Genomic DNA, 15,958 nt, shown 5'->3' with positions numbered 1-15,958 from the left:
GTATAAACGAATTCCAATAAAACAAGTACAAATTCAAACTCCCTATAAATTATAAAACACAAGCATGAAATATATTCTCGAATACCTTGATAGTCCTCTCAAATTAGCTATCAGTTTACATAGAAAGTTGTACCCAAATTTGATTGATACCCACAACAATTTTGAAAAGTCTTCTAAAATTGTGCACTCAATTGAGCTCCTTGATTTGAAATCATAGACTTGCTTATACCAAGCAAACAACAATCTCATCCAAGGTAAATCTTAGTAGACATAGCAGCATAGGCAAGAAATGTTCATCCTCAGCCATTTGATCCATAATCACCGATATAAAATCATAACGCATTAAATTCCTAAACAAATCTCTCACCAAGTTCATTACAACAGCTTCTCACTTCCCCTAAGGTATCTCAATAACTTGAAGCAACATTACTTGCTTTAATGCTCAACCTTCACTTGTAGACATGCTAAACATTCGGGATCAAGTTTCTAGGTCTTTCTTCATCATTTCCCATAAATACAATTTCTTCATATCTTAATACATTTTGTTAGAACCCATAATTCAAAAATAATGATAAGCATCCTCTAATATTTTCCTCCTCAACTATATGTGTTAGGCTCACACAACCAACATCAAAGTCATAAAATGTCGTCAGAGTCTACTTTTAACCTCTGTAGTCTTGTTTGTAGAAATGGTTGATGCAAAATGAAGTGGTTAGTTAAGTTTCGAACAACCATGATCATCATTTAACTTCACAAATTATTGTTTAATGAAATTAACAAACAATGCTGGATGCGGTTGTCACTTCCATCTGAAATAAAAAATTGTGTACTGCATAAACTACTCCCTCCTCCATCCGGTCCTCGTTATAACAAAATTAGCGGCATGATTTGGTCTTTTATATTAGAACAAGCTTGAATTCTGTGTTGCACTATTTTTTTAAAAAAGTACACTTATTTATTTGTCAACCATATACTACTTAATGCGTCACAACATAATAATCAATGATGTGCAGTTTCTGTTACAAATAAAAATTGCAGACTGAAAATCTACAACTTGAAAGCAAATGAACTCCCCAAAGAAATTCATAGTTAAGTCGAAAGTATAATAATGACATGCAAGAAGTACTCTTAGCACATGGAACTAATAGATGATAAATCTAAGCATGAAAGGGAAATGAAACTCAAGGAACACTTCCTAGTCAAGCAGAAACATATATTTATATATCAAGAACCTTGCATAAACTGCTACTAAGCATTTGAATTCAACCTTAGAATAGGAAATCGGAAAACAATCATATTTCGTACAAGCAAATGCCCCTTTTGCTGCATAATTTCTGCTTAGAAACAGGCAATTTTGACTGGTGCTACATCCTTACTACCAAAATCAACTGAAAACAAAAAAAAAACGACAATGATGGGATCAGTAGCAAGTTTTTTCTATTGCACTTATACTACGAGAAGCTATGATATGTCCACCAAACATTTAATTGCAGAATAATGCCAAAATGAGAAGTCACTAACTCACGGCATAATTTTCTGTCTGTCACATCACATATGACCGATCAAAACATGCCTGTAATAGTAATTGTCTCCAAATTGAACTTCATTTTCAAATCAAAAAGCAAAAGGGAGCAACAAAATTATTGTAGAAGCCAACAACCAAAGACAACGGCACATTCCAAAGTTAATGTACTCATCTTGCTGTTTATCCAATAACTCAGGAACCTAATTTGGGGGGGGGGGGGGATCTTCAATGAAAAGTTCCACAGAAATTCCACAAAAGTACTACATTCAAAAGCTACACCAAGTTGAATAAGCTTTCACTAAAACCTAACACAAATGGAACCATAACACATTGAAAATTACAGATTTCATTGTTTGCATGCACGAAATTAGCACAAACATTTAAAGCATTAGCTCCCCCAAGGATGCCATCCCGTACCTGAACGAAATACCTATTCAGAACTCAAACTGATGAACAAGTTACTAGCTTATTTTGGGTTCCTGAGGACGATGATGACAGAATCTCCGCGGAGGAACATTTTACTGATGAATCTATCCTTGTTGACAGGCTGAGCCTTTTTCTTTCCTTTACCAGTCTTAGGCACCTGATTGTACACACACAGCATTTAGATGATGTAGTAACTAGTAAGGGAAAGAAAATAAAACGAAGTAACAAACCATACCTCGGTCCACATTTCTCTGACATTTTCAAGAACCATGTTGCAGTGCCTATCAAAAGCCCTGACACGACCCAGAAGCTTTTTGTTGTTCCGACAATTTATGAGTACCTGCGTAGGTGAAGTAAAACACATCAACTACCTTTCTGGACTGCCTAAGAAGTGAGAACTCATAGTACTACATGATTTAAAAACAAACATACCTGGGTGTTATTTTTAACACTCATCATGAGGACAGATAGTGGTCCAGTGTTGAATTCCTCTTCCTCATTCTTACCTGGTGCCTGTAACAATTAAGCATGTTAACTACAAAAAATATTAAAGCACAGTAACAGCCTAGGTGAGATTAAAAGGTAAAAAAACAGTACAGTAGGGAAATCAATTTGTTAAGCATGAAGAGAGAAATGGCTAAAATTAGAATTCTAGCAACAAAGAACATTCCCTTCCATATGATCTCAAACAACTACATCATATAATGGAAACATAGCTACTAACTTCAGGCTTCCAAGTTTAACAGATCATTTTCTGTTCACAACCTGCAACCCAATCTAGGCGGAAAGATCTAGGTAGACATCATAAACTAAAATATCCCTGGCTAAGCAAATGGTGAAACCAAATTTGGGGGGGTTCAACAGAAATTCCACAAAAGTACAACATTCAAAAGCGTACAAGCTCTCACTAAAATCTAACACAAATGGAGCCATAACACAGACAAATTACAGCAGTCCAATAAACCAAAACCAAAGATTTCATTGTTTGCATGGTATTTAAAGCATTAGCATAAATGGTAAAATTAATTAAGATAATACGCGAACAAATTGCATAAATGTATACAGAAGATGGAGAACAAGCATTAAAGGGATATAAGAACTTACATCTTCCTCCATTGGGCGGCTTGAAAAGAGAAAACAAAATGTTAGTATATAATTAAAAAGCAGAAAAAATTGATACAAAATTCAGCAAAAAAAATACCTCATTTTGGAAGAAACAGCAGAGCAGTTGCAAAATCCTTCAAAAAAACCAGCATAAGAGAGAAAATCAGTCAAATGGAAAATAAAATAGAGAAAATAAGGAGCTAGATACATAAATTATAAATAATTGCAAAGAATAAGAAACATCATGATAGAAATTTGAGAAACATCATGTAATTTCCGCATGGATAACTCGGAAGAAGAAGAAGAAGCATGAGAGTAGGAGGAGGAACTCACCACAGCAAGAGCGAGAGATGTGCAGAGTCGAGAAGAAAAGTGAAGAATGTAAGAATTAGGGTTTATATTGACCCCATCAAAAATTAGAACTGGGGTTTCTGGAGTAATGGACCACTTTAGCCTTGGGCCGGAGTACTTTTAATTTTAATATACATCTTTTTTTTGTTACCAGTTTTTGCCATATCAAAATGTAAATTTTGAATTTAATTAAAATTAAAAATTCTACGATTGGTTAAGAAAAGAAAAAAACAAATTGGATTGAATTATGAAAAGATAAATCCGATGAGTTTGATTCAAATTTGGGATTTAAGGAAATGAAATCTAAACTAAATCATGAACCTGAACATATATAAGTTTTATTGTTCCACAACCCTAATCCCCCCCCCCCCTTCTCACTCACTTCTCTCATCTAGGTGAGTTGTTATCACTCATCCAACATCTCTCTCCCTTCTCACTCTCACCTGTGAAGCTATCTTCGACCATCACAGTCGCTGTTAATCTCAATCATAAAGCCGTCTCTGATGTCGTATTCCCTGCCCTTTCATCGTGAAGCCACAGTGCCATCTTTCTTCTTCTTTAAGTCACCGACTCATAACCACCACCACCACATAGGTAGGTGCAGCGACGAATCTATAAAACAAAAAAGTTGTGAAGCAATATATACAAACACATATACATAAACATATAATGTTAAAATACTAACTTAGTGGCAGATTGCTTAGCTAAGTTGGCGCATGTGTTTGGTGTTGGGATGCATTTGTTGTACCTTCCAATAGCGGAATGTCGTAGTTTTCTTATTCAGGACACTGATGAAGCTCTTGGCTTCTCCGTTTTCCTGTAGGGTAGCGTCTTTTCGCTTTCGGGGCCTTGGCCCTCCATGTTACAAAAAAAAATGTTAAAATACTAAACTTTAGTGGAGGCAATTCATACATTCTATATAGTATTTAGTAAGTATAAAATTCTTATGAGGTGCTTGTCCCCATTATAATGTGAATGGATTCGACCTTAGGTAGGTGATCTCCTCACCCTTCTTCTCCTTCACTTAATAAAGGAAGACAAACTACAAAAACTAATTTCTCATATTTCGAGACTAAAATCAATAAAAATAACTAAAGGATCAATTTCAATTCACCCATTAAAAAAATACTATCCAATTGTAATTTGTTTTTTCGAGGGTCCAATTGTAATTTCATTTTAACCGAAAACTTGCACACTGCGAGTTCATCATGGACACCGTACGCTAGTTCCTTCTCCGTCCCAGTCCGCTCGGAGAAACTACCATGCCCAGCGGTTGCTGCATCAGAGCAATCTGGATTCTCAACAACCTCGACGCCGTCGCTTTCTCCAGGAAGTTTCCGGTGGTAGAGAAGCGGTGGCGAGCTGCTTGCACCACCGCCGATCATGTCTTCTCTTCCTTACCCCCTGACTCTGACCTAGCCGATGCTTTTCTCCAAAGAAGACACAGGTTCCATTCATTTCACGCTCTAATTGCTTCTACTCTGAACGAATCTCATTATTCGAATGCGAAAATGGTAACTAAATTCCTTGCAGGGAAGGATCTGCGCGAGGATTTGGCATCCGCAAGAGCAATTCATCTGTGGGGTCAGATTCGTGGGTGGATGATCCTATTACTCGTCATGTAATTGGTCTTTACATTAACAAGGAAGAGGAGGACGATGATAATCTTCTGTGGCCTCTAATCTTGCACATTAGGGGCCATTACAGTATACTTGTTCTGCCATTGGTTGAGCCTAGGCATTTGAAGGCTTATGCCAAGTTATGTAAAAGAGCTGATTGTGGAAGTGCTCTTGGGCTTGATGGTAGTTTGTCTTCTCTCTTGCTGGATCTTCCTTCAATAACAGGGTATTATATTTATGCTAAGTTACTTTACTTGTAAATGGCTTCAGCATTCAGGAATTAGTATACCATATAGTTTAGATTGTGTAGTTGTAGTGTAATTAGTATTATAATTTTTTATTGGATCAATGGATGATTTATTGGGTTACTACCCATGTCAGAAGTTTTGATAAATTGTGTGAGAAATTTACCTAATTTTGCTGAGAATGCTACTGAATGAGGTTTTTGTTCAGCTTGTACTGGCAGATGCCAAGGCAATTGCCCATTGGAGCCCCAACTTAGATTACAACTAATAAGCCATTATGTGGGTTAAGAAAATAACACTGGCATGCTTAAACATTAGTGTCTTATTGGAGAAGTGGTTGATGCAAAAGGAATGGTGGGTTTAGTTTTCTTTTGGGAACTAGATTCCCCAAGGTATTCTAACTAAGAGATATAGTCTCATTGATGAGTCTCCACCTAACAGTTTAAACTTTGTAGGATACTGATCCTTTACATAGTAAGAGACCTTTATGATCAGATGGTTAGGAATATGATCATTACCACCCCTTTCTTCATAAATAAACAGAATTTTGGTACTAGACAAAGTTGGCATGGGGCAATTGCATGAGGAAGCATATTAAAGATAATATTAGACCACTCATGGGTGTCTCTACCTAACAGCTTAAGCTTTTAAGATGGTTAGTTCTTGATAGATCAACTACTTTTAAAATGGAGAGCTCTTGGGCTTGTTGGGTCTTCCCATCATGTTAGGATGTAAGCTTATTTGCTTGTAACAACTTCCAAGTATCAGTGTGTTTTTTAGTGCTGACTCCTCTCCCTTTAAGTTGAGGGTGGGAGGTGAGATTTTAACATCGATTTTCATTCATTTCGTGTATGTGCTCATTGTATTGTGTGGGAAAATAGAAGCCACATATCCCAATGCCCTTCTTACAATGTGCTTGAAGTGCACTTTCAGTGGACTTTTAGAGAAATTTTTTAGTAGCCCATACTTAAGAAAATATGATAGTCTCACCTTAGGTTGTCTAGACCTGTAATGGGAGGACCTATAGATGCACTGGTTAGGAGGGTTCACCAAATGGAGGATAGTCCTATATGTAGACTCGTAGAGGCAGAGGGAGACTAAGAAAAGGTATAAGCCAAATCATTAAGAGAGATTTACAGGTAAGCGGTCTATTTTAAAATTTAATACATTAAACATGATAGAGATATATGGGGTGGTGTGCATGTAGCCGACTGCACCTAGTGGCAAAAGGCAGAGTTGTTTATATATTTATGACACACACAGTCATGCACACACACACCCACATTAACATGGGTCCGACTATAGTTTGTTTGCAGTATTGATGGTCATGGAGTGTTACTTAATCGCATGTACTTTTAATGAGAGATATCAGGCTACTTTTTCCTTTAATTTCACAGGGCATTTATGATAGCTCATGCCATTGGTGACATAATTACTGGCGACACCGCAGAACCTGAAGTAATCGTGAGTGCAGCTCCCTCTGTTGGAGGGCTGTTTGATTCATTGACCGGCAGTATAGGCATCTCCTCCAGGGCAAAACCCGTGGCTCCACCAGTTGCCTCCTCTCCTTTGAGTGCAGCTGCACCAGGATCTGTTTCAGCTGATACTCCGAAAATTGGGTCTAAGCCTTTGGATAAAGATGCACTCAGGACATTTATAAGTAGTTCAATGCCCTTTGGTTGGTACCTTTTATTCTGGTATTTCTCATCTCGTAATTTTGTTGTAACGTTTAAAGATAACCTGACAGTTATCTATTGCTTGTAACTTTATTTTATCAATGTATATTTTTTATACAGGTACACCCTTGGACCTTAATTATTCCAATATTTTCACCATCAAGGTCAATGGCTTTTCTGCATCAGATTTGCCTCCTGCAGACCAGAAGCAACCAGCTTGGAAGCCATATCTATACAAAGGAAAGCAGAAAATGCTGTTCACGATTCATGAGATTGTTCATGCAGCTCTGTATGATAGAGATGAAATTCCAGATATTATATCAGTTTCTGGTCAAATAAATTGTAGAGCTGAACTGGAAGGGTTGCCAGACGTGTCATTTCCCTTAACAGGATTGAACACAGCAAACCTTGAGGTTTCATCATATCATCCTTGTGCTCAAGTTTCAGATCAGGGTTTGGATAAGCAGGGTCTGGTGTTTTCTCCTCCATTAGGTAATTTTGTGTTGATGCGCTATCAGGCAACTTGTACCCTTGGACCCCCTATTAAGGGATTCTATCAATTATCAATGGTTTCTGAGGATGAAGGTGCATTTCTATTCAAGTTACGTCTAATGGGAGGTTATAAGGCTCCTTTAACAATGGAGTTCTGTACTGTGACTATGCCCTTTCCTAGGAGGAGGATTGTATCTTTGGATGGGACTCCTTCTGTTGGATCAGTTTCAACTTCAGAGCACTCTGTTGAATGGAAAATTGTGCCAAGTGGACGGGGACTGTCTGGGAAAAGTATTGAAGTGACTTTCCCTGGAACAGTCAAGTTTGCGCCATGGAAAATCCAAAGGGTGTCTTCCTCTAAGTCATCATTTGGAACCATTGCTGATGAGGATAGTGATAATGAGGCAGAAAATGCTAGCAACATGGTTAATGAAGAACATTTGATGGAGAAAATGAACAAGGATCTTCCTCCAGTTGATCTAGAGGAACCATTTTGCTGGCAAGCATACAATTATGCTAAAGTACGTGCCTCCCCATTTTTATATTATCTTTTAGCACAGGATCTTCTTTATCTTTTAACATTTAATGAAGTTTGCATTTCTCTGTCAATTGATATTTGTTTCATTATTTTGTTTTCATTCTTGATTAGTTTATGCTGTTGGTAATTTTATCATGTAATCATATTGTCGTCTCCTTAGTGCTGAAATTAAGGGATGGGAAGAAGAAGAGATAACAGAGAATATATTTCAATAATGTGACACTGAAGCAGAATAACCGTATTGCTGTGAAAATGCTCAAAGCAATAATTTAATACCCCTATTTCTGTAATGATAGGTGCCAAGGGAAATATTGGTTTCTAGTTATGAGTAGTATCATCATCAATAAGCAGGGGCGGTCATATTTCATTGGATTTAAACATTTGTGTTTTAAGGGTCTTAGTACCCTTGTAACTCACCATTCAATAAATTTATTTTACTTATAAAAAGATAAGCGAAGTCCTACTAATATTCTAGGCGAGATGCAAATATAGTACACATTGTACAATACAAACCAATTGGACATGTTACGTACTAGACTCCTGACAAATTAATAATCTCAACATTCTGACTTTAACTCCTTTTGGAACAAATTTGTACTAAATATTCTATCTGTTTAATTTGTTACCCGATTTGTCCAATCTTCATTCTTCTAATTTTAGTTTCTCCTATGTTATCCAATCATCATAAGAATTTCAGGCATTAAGACTTAAGTTTCATATCTTATACCCCGAAGCAGATAAGGGTTGGCATACAGTATAATAAAGTAATATCTTTTTGTGATCATTTATTCATTTTCTTTTATTGTTTTTTGTTTATGCCAGTCTCTTTGATGGTTAGAGTAATAAATAATGATAATCTTTCCATGTTTACTCATTATGAGTTAGTTCATGGCCCTCAGGTATGTGTGTTATTGGCTTCTTTTTAGCATGTTATATGCTTTTCTGTACTTCTAAATTGGAGTATATTTATCCTAGCTAACTTCTTGATACGACTAGTCAGTCAAGCTTTCAATAGTTGTGCACTTGGACACTGTTCTATCGAGCTTTTGGGAAAAATTTCCTTGTTTATGCTACTTAACTGTCTACGAATAGATTGATTATATATTCCATGTATAAAAAAGTAATTATTGTAAAATTTAAGAGCATGCGTTTGGTTAGACTACATATCTTGAAATTACGTTGAAGCATCTAACTCCATGAGGATTATATTTTATAGTTGTTTTGTTATTAATCACAGGTATCATTCAAGATCATTGGGGCATCTGTATCTGGAATTGCGGTTGATCCTAAATCTGTGAGTCTAGGAGTCCATCTTTGTTGACATTCATATTTTAGATAAAGAATTAAGATCCATCTAATTTTGTTTTAGTATCACAAATATATGTTCACGGTAATTGATAATAACCTTATGTTTCTGTGTTTTGTTCCGATGCCACTCCCTGTAGTGTATTTATCGTACAACTTGCCCTTTCTATTCTTTGATTTTAACATCAAAGGGTAAAGAGGAGTCATCAGCCATAGTGAAAGTTCTATCTTTTGTTGTCCATCTGATAGTTTGTGCATTTTGTAGGTGAGCATCTACCCAGCTGTAAAAGCACCCATGGAGTTTTCAACTCAGGTATGTTTACAATTTTTGTTCGTTTTAGATCAGTGGTTCATATTTCAAGCAAGCCCCACATCTATGATAAATCTCCCAAAATTTTGGGCTCCTTCCAGTGTCGATGATATTTGTTCGGATTTTCACAATTTCTTGGTTTGTAAACAGGTTACTTCTGGAGACTATATTTTGTGGAATACTCTTGGTAAGTGCCCACATGTTGCCACAATGAAGGTGTAAAATATGAATGGCCACTGAGGATTGTCTGAAATGGCAGAGGCACCATCAGATATCTGATGGAAACTCTTAACTGATGTTCTTTATTCTCTGCCAAGTTATGTGGAGACAGGCAATTAAGAAAGAAAGAAAGAAATGTTGTGTTAGCTGTTAATTTTTTTTTTGGTATGTTTTGTAAGTGCTCGTTAACAAATTCATTGTTATTTTACCCAACAATAATAGTTTCTTTTTGTTTTTGAAACAAACAATAATAGTTGGTTGCAGTAAAAGTAAAGTATAAAGCAATGTCAATATGGGAAGGATTTTACTAATCTTCTTCTTCAACCCTCACGTCTCACTCTCTAAACTCTAAAATTAAAAATGGAGGTCCTCTTCCTTTATCCTTTTCATGAGACTGAAGGTGACCCAGAGAGCTGCACTGAAAGCGGTGGAAGAGCTCAATCTCTCCAACCGAAAACACAAAAACTTCCCACCTATTCATCATCACTACAACGCCAGTTTCAATTTTAAATTTGTTAGAGAAAAGTCTTCCCCAATGATGAAAAAAAACTCACTTCTTGATCTAAACCCAGATTCAACTCCCACATTCCCAATGCAATATAGTTCATCCTCCTAACAGTCACATTCCAAAACTCTCACCCCATTTTCTTCACCCATGACCAAGGCTAACAATGAGAAATATTGATCTGAAGGGCAAATGTTCTCAACAAGGATTTTGTGACGGATATGTTTTCTGTCGCAAAACTTTGGAGACAGACTTCTTTTCTGTCGCAAACAATGAATTTCTCTCTACCACCAACTAGCCCATGTTGATACAAAAATTTGGTAAATAGTTTTATTTTTTATAATATTATTTTAAAAAAACCAACAAACTGGTTATCAATCTTTTGCTATTTAAGAATTTCAAAAAAAACTTATTATTTAAAACATATGAATAAAAACATAATATATTTCCTTGAAAAATATCATATACTATTTCACTACAAATAAAAAGTCACATATTCTCCTATCTTTTTTTTGTTACATCGGTAGCAACACTAACACACACACATGAAATCCCTAAACATAAGGGGCTTCAAAAAATCTAACGCACGGATTAAAGAATCTCAATCTTGTTCTAGCCAACCAACCTGCAGCTATATTACAGTCCCTCGGAATCCATCTAATGACCACGTATTCTCATTTCAAACCTAAATTTACATTTTATATTCAAATTTATTAAAGCTTCACTAAATCTATATCCTAGATCATTTAAATAATTTTTCGTTTCAACACTCTCATAAATTCTAACTGCTTTAGTCCAACACGTTCTTTTTAGAAAATTAATTAATAAAAGAACATGGTTACCTTAATTTAAAAACAATTAAAAATACAAAACCACATATTTAATGACTCATTATCACGATATAGCGCGTAGAAAGTAAACGAAGAGCTGAATTTTCCAACGTTTTGTTTCTTGGAAGACGGGGTTTGGTTCTCTTTCTGCAGAGAAAATTCCATGGTGCGTCGTGTCATGCAATGCAAATATGCACGCACGCATTCATGGCAATAGAATCTGAATTCATCTTCTTCCATCATCCCTCTCATTCCAATTCCAATTCTCTGATTCTCAACTTGAATTTCAACTCTTCATTCTCCTTTTGAATTGGTGTCTGTTTCCTTCAATTCTCATATCTCTTCTTTTTTCACTCTCATACGCAAAGTACAATTCTTTTCCCCCTTTCTGATAACCCCATTTCACGTTTTGGGTGTAGCAGGTGTTTCTTCCTTTTCTGGGTTTGCTCTAGGGTTCTGTTTTTTCTCACCCTTTTGAGCTCAATTCATTGTTTTCTTTTCCGCACAATTGGACAAATACCCTCTTGTTTTTTCCACCCGCAGACCACTATTCCCACCTCAAAATCCTAAATTTCCTTCTGATTTTATCTCTAGGGTTTGTTCATGTTCTCCCAAATTCCCAAAATGCGACAATGCGGTAGAGTTTTAGAATTATCTACCCTGTAGTTACTGCTTGCAACATCACATTTGGTCTTAAGCTTTTGTTTCCAGCTGAATAGTTTGAAATTGAAACATGGGTTGTGTCAATTGCAAGTTTTGCTGTGCCAACCCTTCTTCATTAGATGGTGATTCTGGGAACTACAGAGAACATGGCTTCCCACGTGGCCATAAGAAGAACATAATCTCTCAGAGATCAGTGAAGTCTGTTCCTGTTCCTTCCCACAACTTCAAGTTGGAGTATACTTTTCTCACGCTGAGAGGATACTACCCTGACTCTCCGGATAAAGAAAACCAAGACAGTTTTTGCATTAGGACACAAATTCAAGGTAACCCCAGTGTCCATTTCTTTGGTGTTTATGATGGACATGGTCAATTAGGCAGCCGGTGTTCGAACTTTGTTAAGGATAGACTGGTAGAAAATTTATCAAATGATCCTGCATTGTTGGAGGACCCTGTTCAAGCATACACTTCTGCGTTCTCGACGACGAATCACGAGTTGCGTATTAGTGAGATCGATGATTCAATGAGTGGCACTACTGCAATTACGGTGCTTGTTATTGGAGATACCCTCTATGTGGCTAATGTTGGTGATTCTAGAGCTGTCATAGCTGTTAAGGATGGGAATCGCGTTATTGCTCAGGACTTGTCCTCTGATCAGACACCGTTTCGGAGAGATGAATATGAGAGGGTGAAACTTTGCGGGGCAAGGGTGTTGAGTGTTGATCAAGTGGAAGGGCTCAAGGATCCGGATATCCAGCATTGGGGTGATGAAGAGAGTCGGGGTAATGATCCTCCAAGACTGTGGGTTCCAAATGGGATGTATCCTGGAACTGCGTTTACAAGGAGTTTAGGGGATAGTTTGGCCGAGACTATTGGTGTTGTTGCAATTCCAGAAGTTTTACAACTCCAGCTGACACCTAATCATCTTTTCTTTATAGTTGCAAGTGATGGAGTATTTGAATTCCTGTCAAGCCAAACTGTTGTTGATATGGTACGATATGCAACCTGTTCTCTTAGTTCATTTTCTTGACTTTTAATGTCTAATTGTGTGTTTGGTTAATGACAGTCCTTTTAATTTGTATGGGAAAGTGGGATTCCACTTTCCAATAATCAAAACATCAAAGGAGCCTTCGGTCTTCATTAGCGTTCTGTCAAACGCAAAGAGGATACAAACATGTGCTAAGTTTTATCAAATGTTTGGATAATGTCTTCACAGGTTGAACAAAATCACAAATTGATTGACTGATTTATTCTGACTTACTCTGATGATTGTAAATCTTATTGTCTACTTCTGTTAATGAAAATCATGTCATCGGTTAACGGTATACAAGTTGCAGTATTAGATTTTAATGGTTAATAGTCCCTTGAGGCTATGACTCATTTGGCAACTACAGGGTAAAAAGATGACAATTAGTAATAGTTATTTTTACATTCTTAGTGTTTGCACAATCCTTGTAAGTTAGATGTTCAATTGAGAACCTTAAAATTTTGCACTTGCTGCTGATCATCCGTAATCTGCTGCATTTCTGTAGACTAAGATTTCAATGTTTACTTCCATGTTGCAAAACTGTAGGTAATATCTTAACTTCGGCAGGGTTCATCTTCTTGTCTTCGTTAACCTGTGATTCATTTTACAATGTAGGCAGCACGCTATACAAATCCTCATGATGCGTGTGTGGCTATTGCTGAAGAGTCATATAAACGCTGGTTGGAACTTGAGAACCGAACAGATGATATAACAATTATCATTGTTCAGATCAAAGGCCTCAATAATGTATGGTTTCTTGAATATTTTCCTTCGGTGTCATTTGCTTTTTGTGTTTTCAATATTCAAGCTTGTATAAGTAGCTGTAATATTAAATGAGCTGGTTATCACTTGAATAAGCGGTGTGACGGTGTCTTATCCCATCAGGTGGAGTCCAATTACACCAACTAATTGACTAACCAGAGTGTCAATCTTTTAAAAGTGCAGTATGCAAAATCAAAATTTCGCTACTGCATGTTCAATATTTAGATTTATCCAGTCATTGATTAAATTTTTCATCTAATCTTTAGTATGATATTGTAGTCAAGTGCATCTGGAGTAGAATCCGGTGAGGTCAATGTTGCTACTGCAACAAGGTCCAGGAGAGGAACTTCTGAGATATCTGCTACCACTGGATCTGATGTTTATCGTTCTGTGAGGAACAGTCTCTCTGACTTAGAATCCTGTCAGCATGTGGCTTCAATAAGAAGCCCTGCCACACCGGTTCACTCTTCAGCACATCCAGGATCAATTGAGTCGGTATGATCTCAATTTTCTTGGACATAGTTCATTTGTTTCATATTAATCATTTGATACTAATCTATGTAATTATTCTTTCTTTTCGGTTTTCCCCTTTTTGCTGTACAGTGATTAAAGAGAGATGCTTAATGGAAACTTCACAATTGTCCTTGTAGTTTCTCGTAAGTGGTACATTTTGATGTTCCAAATTTGTCTTTTGCATTGCTTCATTTACACTGATCAATGAATGGTTATTATATTTTAGGCTGCTCAAGGTTGCCATATGAGGTGCATTGTATTGACAGCAAAAGGACCTTGTTCAGAAATTGAAGTCACGGTTGAATTCAAGTTACGTGTTGTTTAACCATACTGAACCACCTCAAGGGACACCTCAGCTCGCCTTCCTGGGACGCCATTGCTGCTCCGCTCTACAGATTTAAACTTTGGAAGGGAATCAATGGTGAACTTGAAGCAAAAGGGAGTTATGCAGGGAGATTGGGTTGTGAGTTGTAATTATCATTTGCATTGAATTGTGGAAGAAACTGAAAAGATGGTTGAAAGGAAGACCTGATGCTACTTGACATTTAAATGCATTGATCTCTTTATCCTGTAGATGCTGGATCCGGCGTATGCTTCTGGAACATATCTGGCTTATTTGTTGCATTCAATATTAATTTCATGTTCTTACTATAAATTTGTCTTGGGTTTAGACAAATAGGCTTTCTAGCAACAACTGTGTTGATGAGAATTGTTGTTTCATCTGTTAGGACTTTGTTAAATGTGAGAGGATAAAGAAATATTTGGCAAGCACATTTTCCTTAAATATAAATAGAAATAGTAGCTGAGTTCAGGACTCTCTCATTATGAAAATATTAGTTGAGTTTGTGGTGGCCTTTGAGAGTCTTCCTAGTGTTTCTAGAGTTCAGATGTTAGGTTTATTTATTTCAGTTTTTTTTTTTAATTTTAATCTATTACTTCTAAAAATATTTTTTATTTCTTGAAAGATATGAAATCAGTCACTTTAATCCGTAAAATACAAAATCACAATTTTCATCTTTAAAAGAGAAAATCCAATTAGCTTAGTTCTTTAAGGACTAAATTGACTATGAAGAATTTATTTTTCATTTTTTAGACTTAGTCCATTTTCATATTTTTGGATGTCACTCTATTTTCACTTTATTTCCTATGGTCGTGTGTGTGATGAGACTTGTCATTGTTTTCCCCACCTTTTCCAATTGTTTCTTTTTCTTTCTTAAATAAGCTATTGAAGCTTCCTATAATTGATTTAACATGATAAAATTTGGGCAATAAGATTAATTATGGTACTAAAGTTTAGGAGATGAAAGTAACAAATGAAGACTTGTATCTAACCTTAAACATCACATAATCACATGTATCTAACCTTAAACATCACATCTCAATGATACCACCATAACCACCAGTGATGTGTTTGGGAAACCTTTAACTTCTACTCTTCTTCAATTCCAATGAAATATAAACCGAAAAACACTTCTCCCAAAATAAAATTGTGAAAGCTCGAAAATGGAGCATTAAAAAAATGTGGCCATTTAATTTTTAAAAGTTATCACAATTTGGTTAACTTTTTGGTTGGTAGATGACCATAGCCAAATAAAGTAAAAACAAAATGGGAATAAATTATATTAACTTAAAAAAATATATGGACTAAATTTTAAAAAAGTAGGGGCTCAAACCAAATAAATAAATGTATGAACTAAAACTAAATATTTCTCATATTATGAGACCTAAAAAAATATTGAAATCTTAAAATTTCAATATTAAAATGACTATTTATAAAGTAAAAAAATACAGAAAAAACTACAATAGCATGTTATTGTAGTAAAATATATTTTTGTGTTAATATGAACAAAT

At 36.0% G+C, this 15,958-nt stretch overlaps 3 protein-coding genes and 1 long non-coding RNA gene across 5 annotated transcripts; 2 read left to right on the top strand and 2 right to left on the bottom strand.

The window, feature by feature from the left end:
- Positions 1-1,019: 1,019 nt before the first annotated feature.
- On the bottom strand, positions 1,020-3,491 carry LOC130714717 (uncharacterized). 2 transcript variants are annotated; one of them, XM_057564651.1, is made up of 7 exons: positions 3,389-3,491; positions 3,153-3,189; positions 3,056-3,074; positions 2,384-2,464; positions 2,187-2,291; positions 1,943-2,108; positions 1,020-1,388 (listed from the first exon to the last, which is right to left on the bottom strand). In XM_057564651.1, exons 2-6 carry the CDS (start codon positions 3,155-3,157, stop codon positions 1,992-1,994), a joined length of 327 nt encoding a protein of 108 aa, XP_057420634.1. In that variant the 5' UTR covers positions 3,158-3,189; positions 3,389-3,491; the 3' UTR covers positions 1,020-1,388; positions 1,943-1,991. The 2 variants fall into 2 exon arrangements, with proteins under 2 accessions (XP_057420634.1, XP_057420633.1); XM_057564650.1 differs by lacking the exon at positions 1,020-1,388 and having other exon boundaries at positions 1,677-2,108.
- A 302-nt stretch (positions 3,492-3,793) lies between these two features.
- Positions 3,794-5,573, bottom strand: LOC130711278 (uncharacterized). The gene is made up of 3 exons (XR_009010637.1): positions 5,437-5,573; positions 4,092-4,261; positions 3,794-4,018 (listed from the first exon to the last, which is right to left on the bottom strand). It is a non-coding gene; the product is annotated as an uncharacterized LOC130711278 (long non-coding RNA).
- LOC130711277 (AP-5 complex subunit mu) lies at positions 4,574-10,112 on the top strand. Its single transcript, XM_057560828.1, has 7 exons — positions 4,574-4,853; positions 4,940-5,251; positions 6,668-6,948; positions 7,067-7,959; positions 9,214-9,270; positions 9,547-9,594; positions 9,742-10,112. Exons 1-7 carry the CDS (start codon positions 4,669-4,671, stop codon positions 9,811-9,813), a joined length of 1,848 nt encoding a protein of 615 aa, XP_057416811.1. The 5' UTR covers positions 4,574-4,668; the 3' UTR covers positions 9,814-10,112.
- Positions 10,113-11,226: 1,114 nt separating this feature from the next.
- Positions 11,227-14,923, top strand: LOC130712309 (probable protein phosphatase 2C 35). The gene is made up of 5 exons (XM_057562149.1): positions 11,227-12,796; positions 13,448-13,579; positions 13,874-14,089; positions 14,198-14,250; positions 14,334-14,923. Exons 1-4 carry the CDS (start codon positions 11,879-11,881, stop codon positions 14,198-14,200), a joined length of 1,269 nt encoding a protein of 422 aa, XP_057418132.1. The 5' UTR covers positions 11,227-11,878; the 3' UTR covers positions 14,201-14,250; positions 14,334-14,923.
- The last annotated feature ends 1,035 nt before the right edge of the window (positions 14,924-15,958 follow it).

This window comes from Lotus japonicus, chromosome 4, assembly GCF_012489685.1.
Source record: "Lotus japonicus ecotype B-129 chromosome 4, LjGifu_v1.2".
In the NCBI taxonomy this organism is placed as follows: Eukaryota; Viridiplantae; Streptophyta; class Magnoliopsida; order Fabales; family Fabaceae; genus Lotus; species Lotus japonicus.
Note: the sequence above shows the minus strand (reverse complement) of the source record. Positions and strands in the feature narration are given on the sequence as shown.

What these genes read in the sequence shown, in the direction of transcription:
- LOC130714717 (XM_057564651.1), bottom strand. An exon ending in GTGTTAAAAATAACACCCAG is followed by an intron (nt 2,292 to 2,383) that starts GTATGTTTGTTT and finishes TCACCTACGCAG; the next exon opens with GTACTCATAAATTGTCGGAA. An exon ending in TCAGAGAAATGTGGACCGAG is followed by an intron (nt 2,109 to 2,186) that starts GTATGGTTTGTT and finishes GTGTACAATCAG; the next exon opens with GTGCCTAAGACTGGTAAAGG.
- LOC130711277 (XM_057560828.1), top strand. Translation starts at nt 4,669, where the DNA reads ATGCCCAGCGGTTGCTGCATCAGAGCAATCTGGATTCTCAACAACCTC. An exon ending in AAGTAGTTCAATGCCCTTTG is followed by an intron (nt 6,949 to 7,066) that starts GTTGGTACCTTT and finishes TTTTTTATACAG; the next exon opens with GTACACCCTTGGACCTTAAT. An exon ending in CCATGGAGTTTTCAACTCAG is followed by an intron (nt 9,595 to 9,741) that starts GTATGTTTACAA and finishes GTTTGTAAACAG; the next exon opens with GTTACTTCTGGAGACTATAT.
- LOC130712309 (XM_057562149.1), top strand. Translation starts at nt 11,879, where the DNA reads ATGGGTTGTGTCAATTGCAAGTTTTGCTGTGCCAACCCTTCTTCATTA. An exon ending in GCCAAACTGTTGTTGATATG is followed by an intron (nt 12,797 to 13,447) that starts GTACGATATGCA and finishes TTTACAATGTAG; the next exon opens with GCAGCACGCTATACAAATCC. An exon ending in AGATCAAAGGCCTCAATAAT is followed by an intron (nt 13,580 to 13,873) that starts GTATGGTTTCTT and finishes ATGATATTGTAG; the next exon opens with TCAAGTGCATCTGGAGTAGA.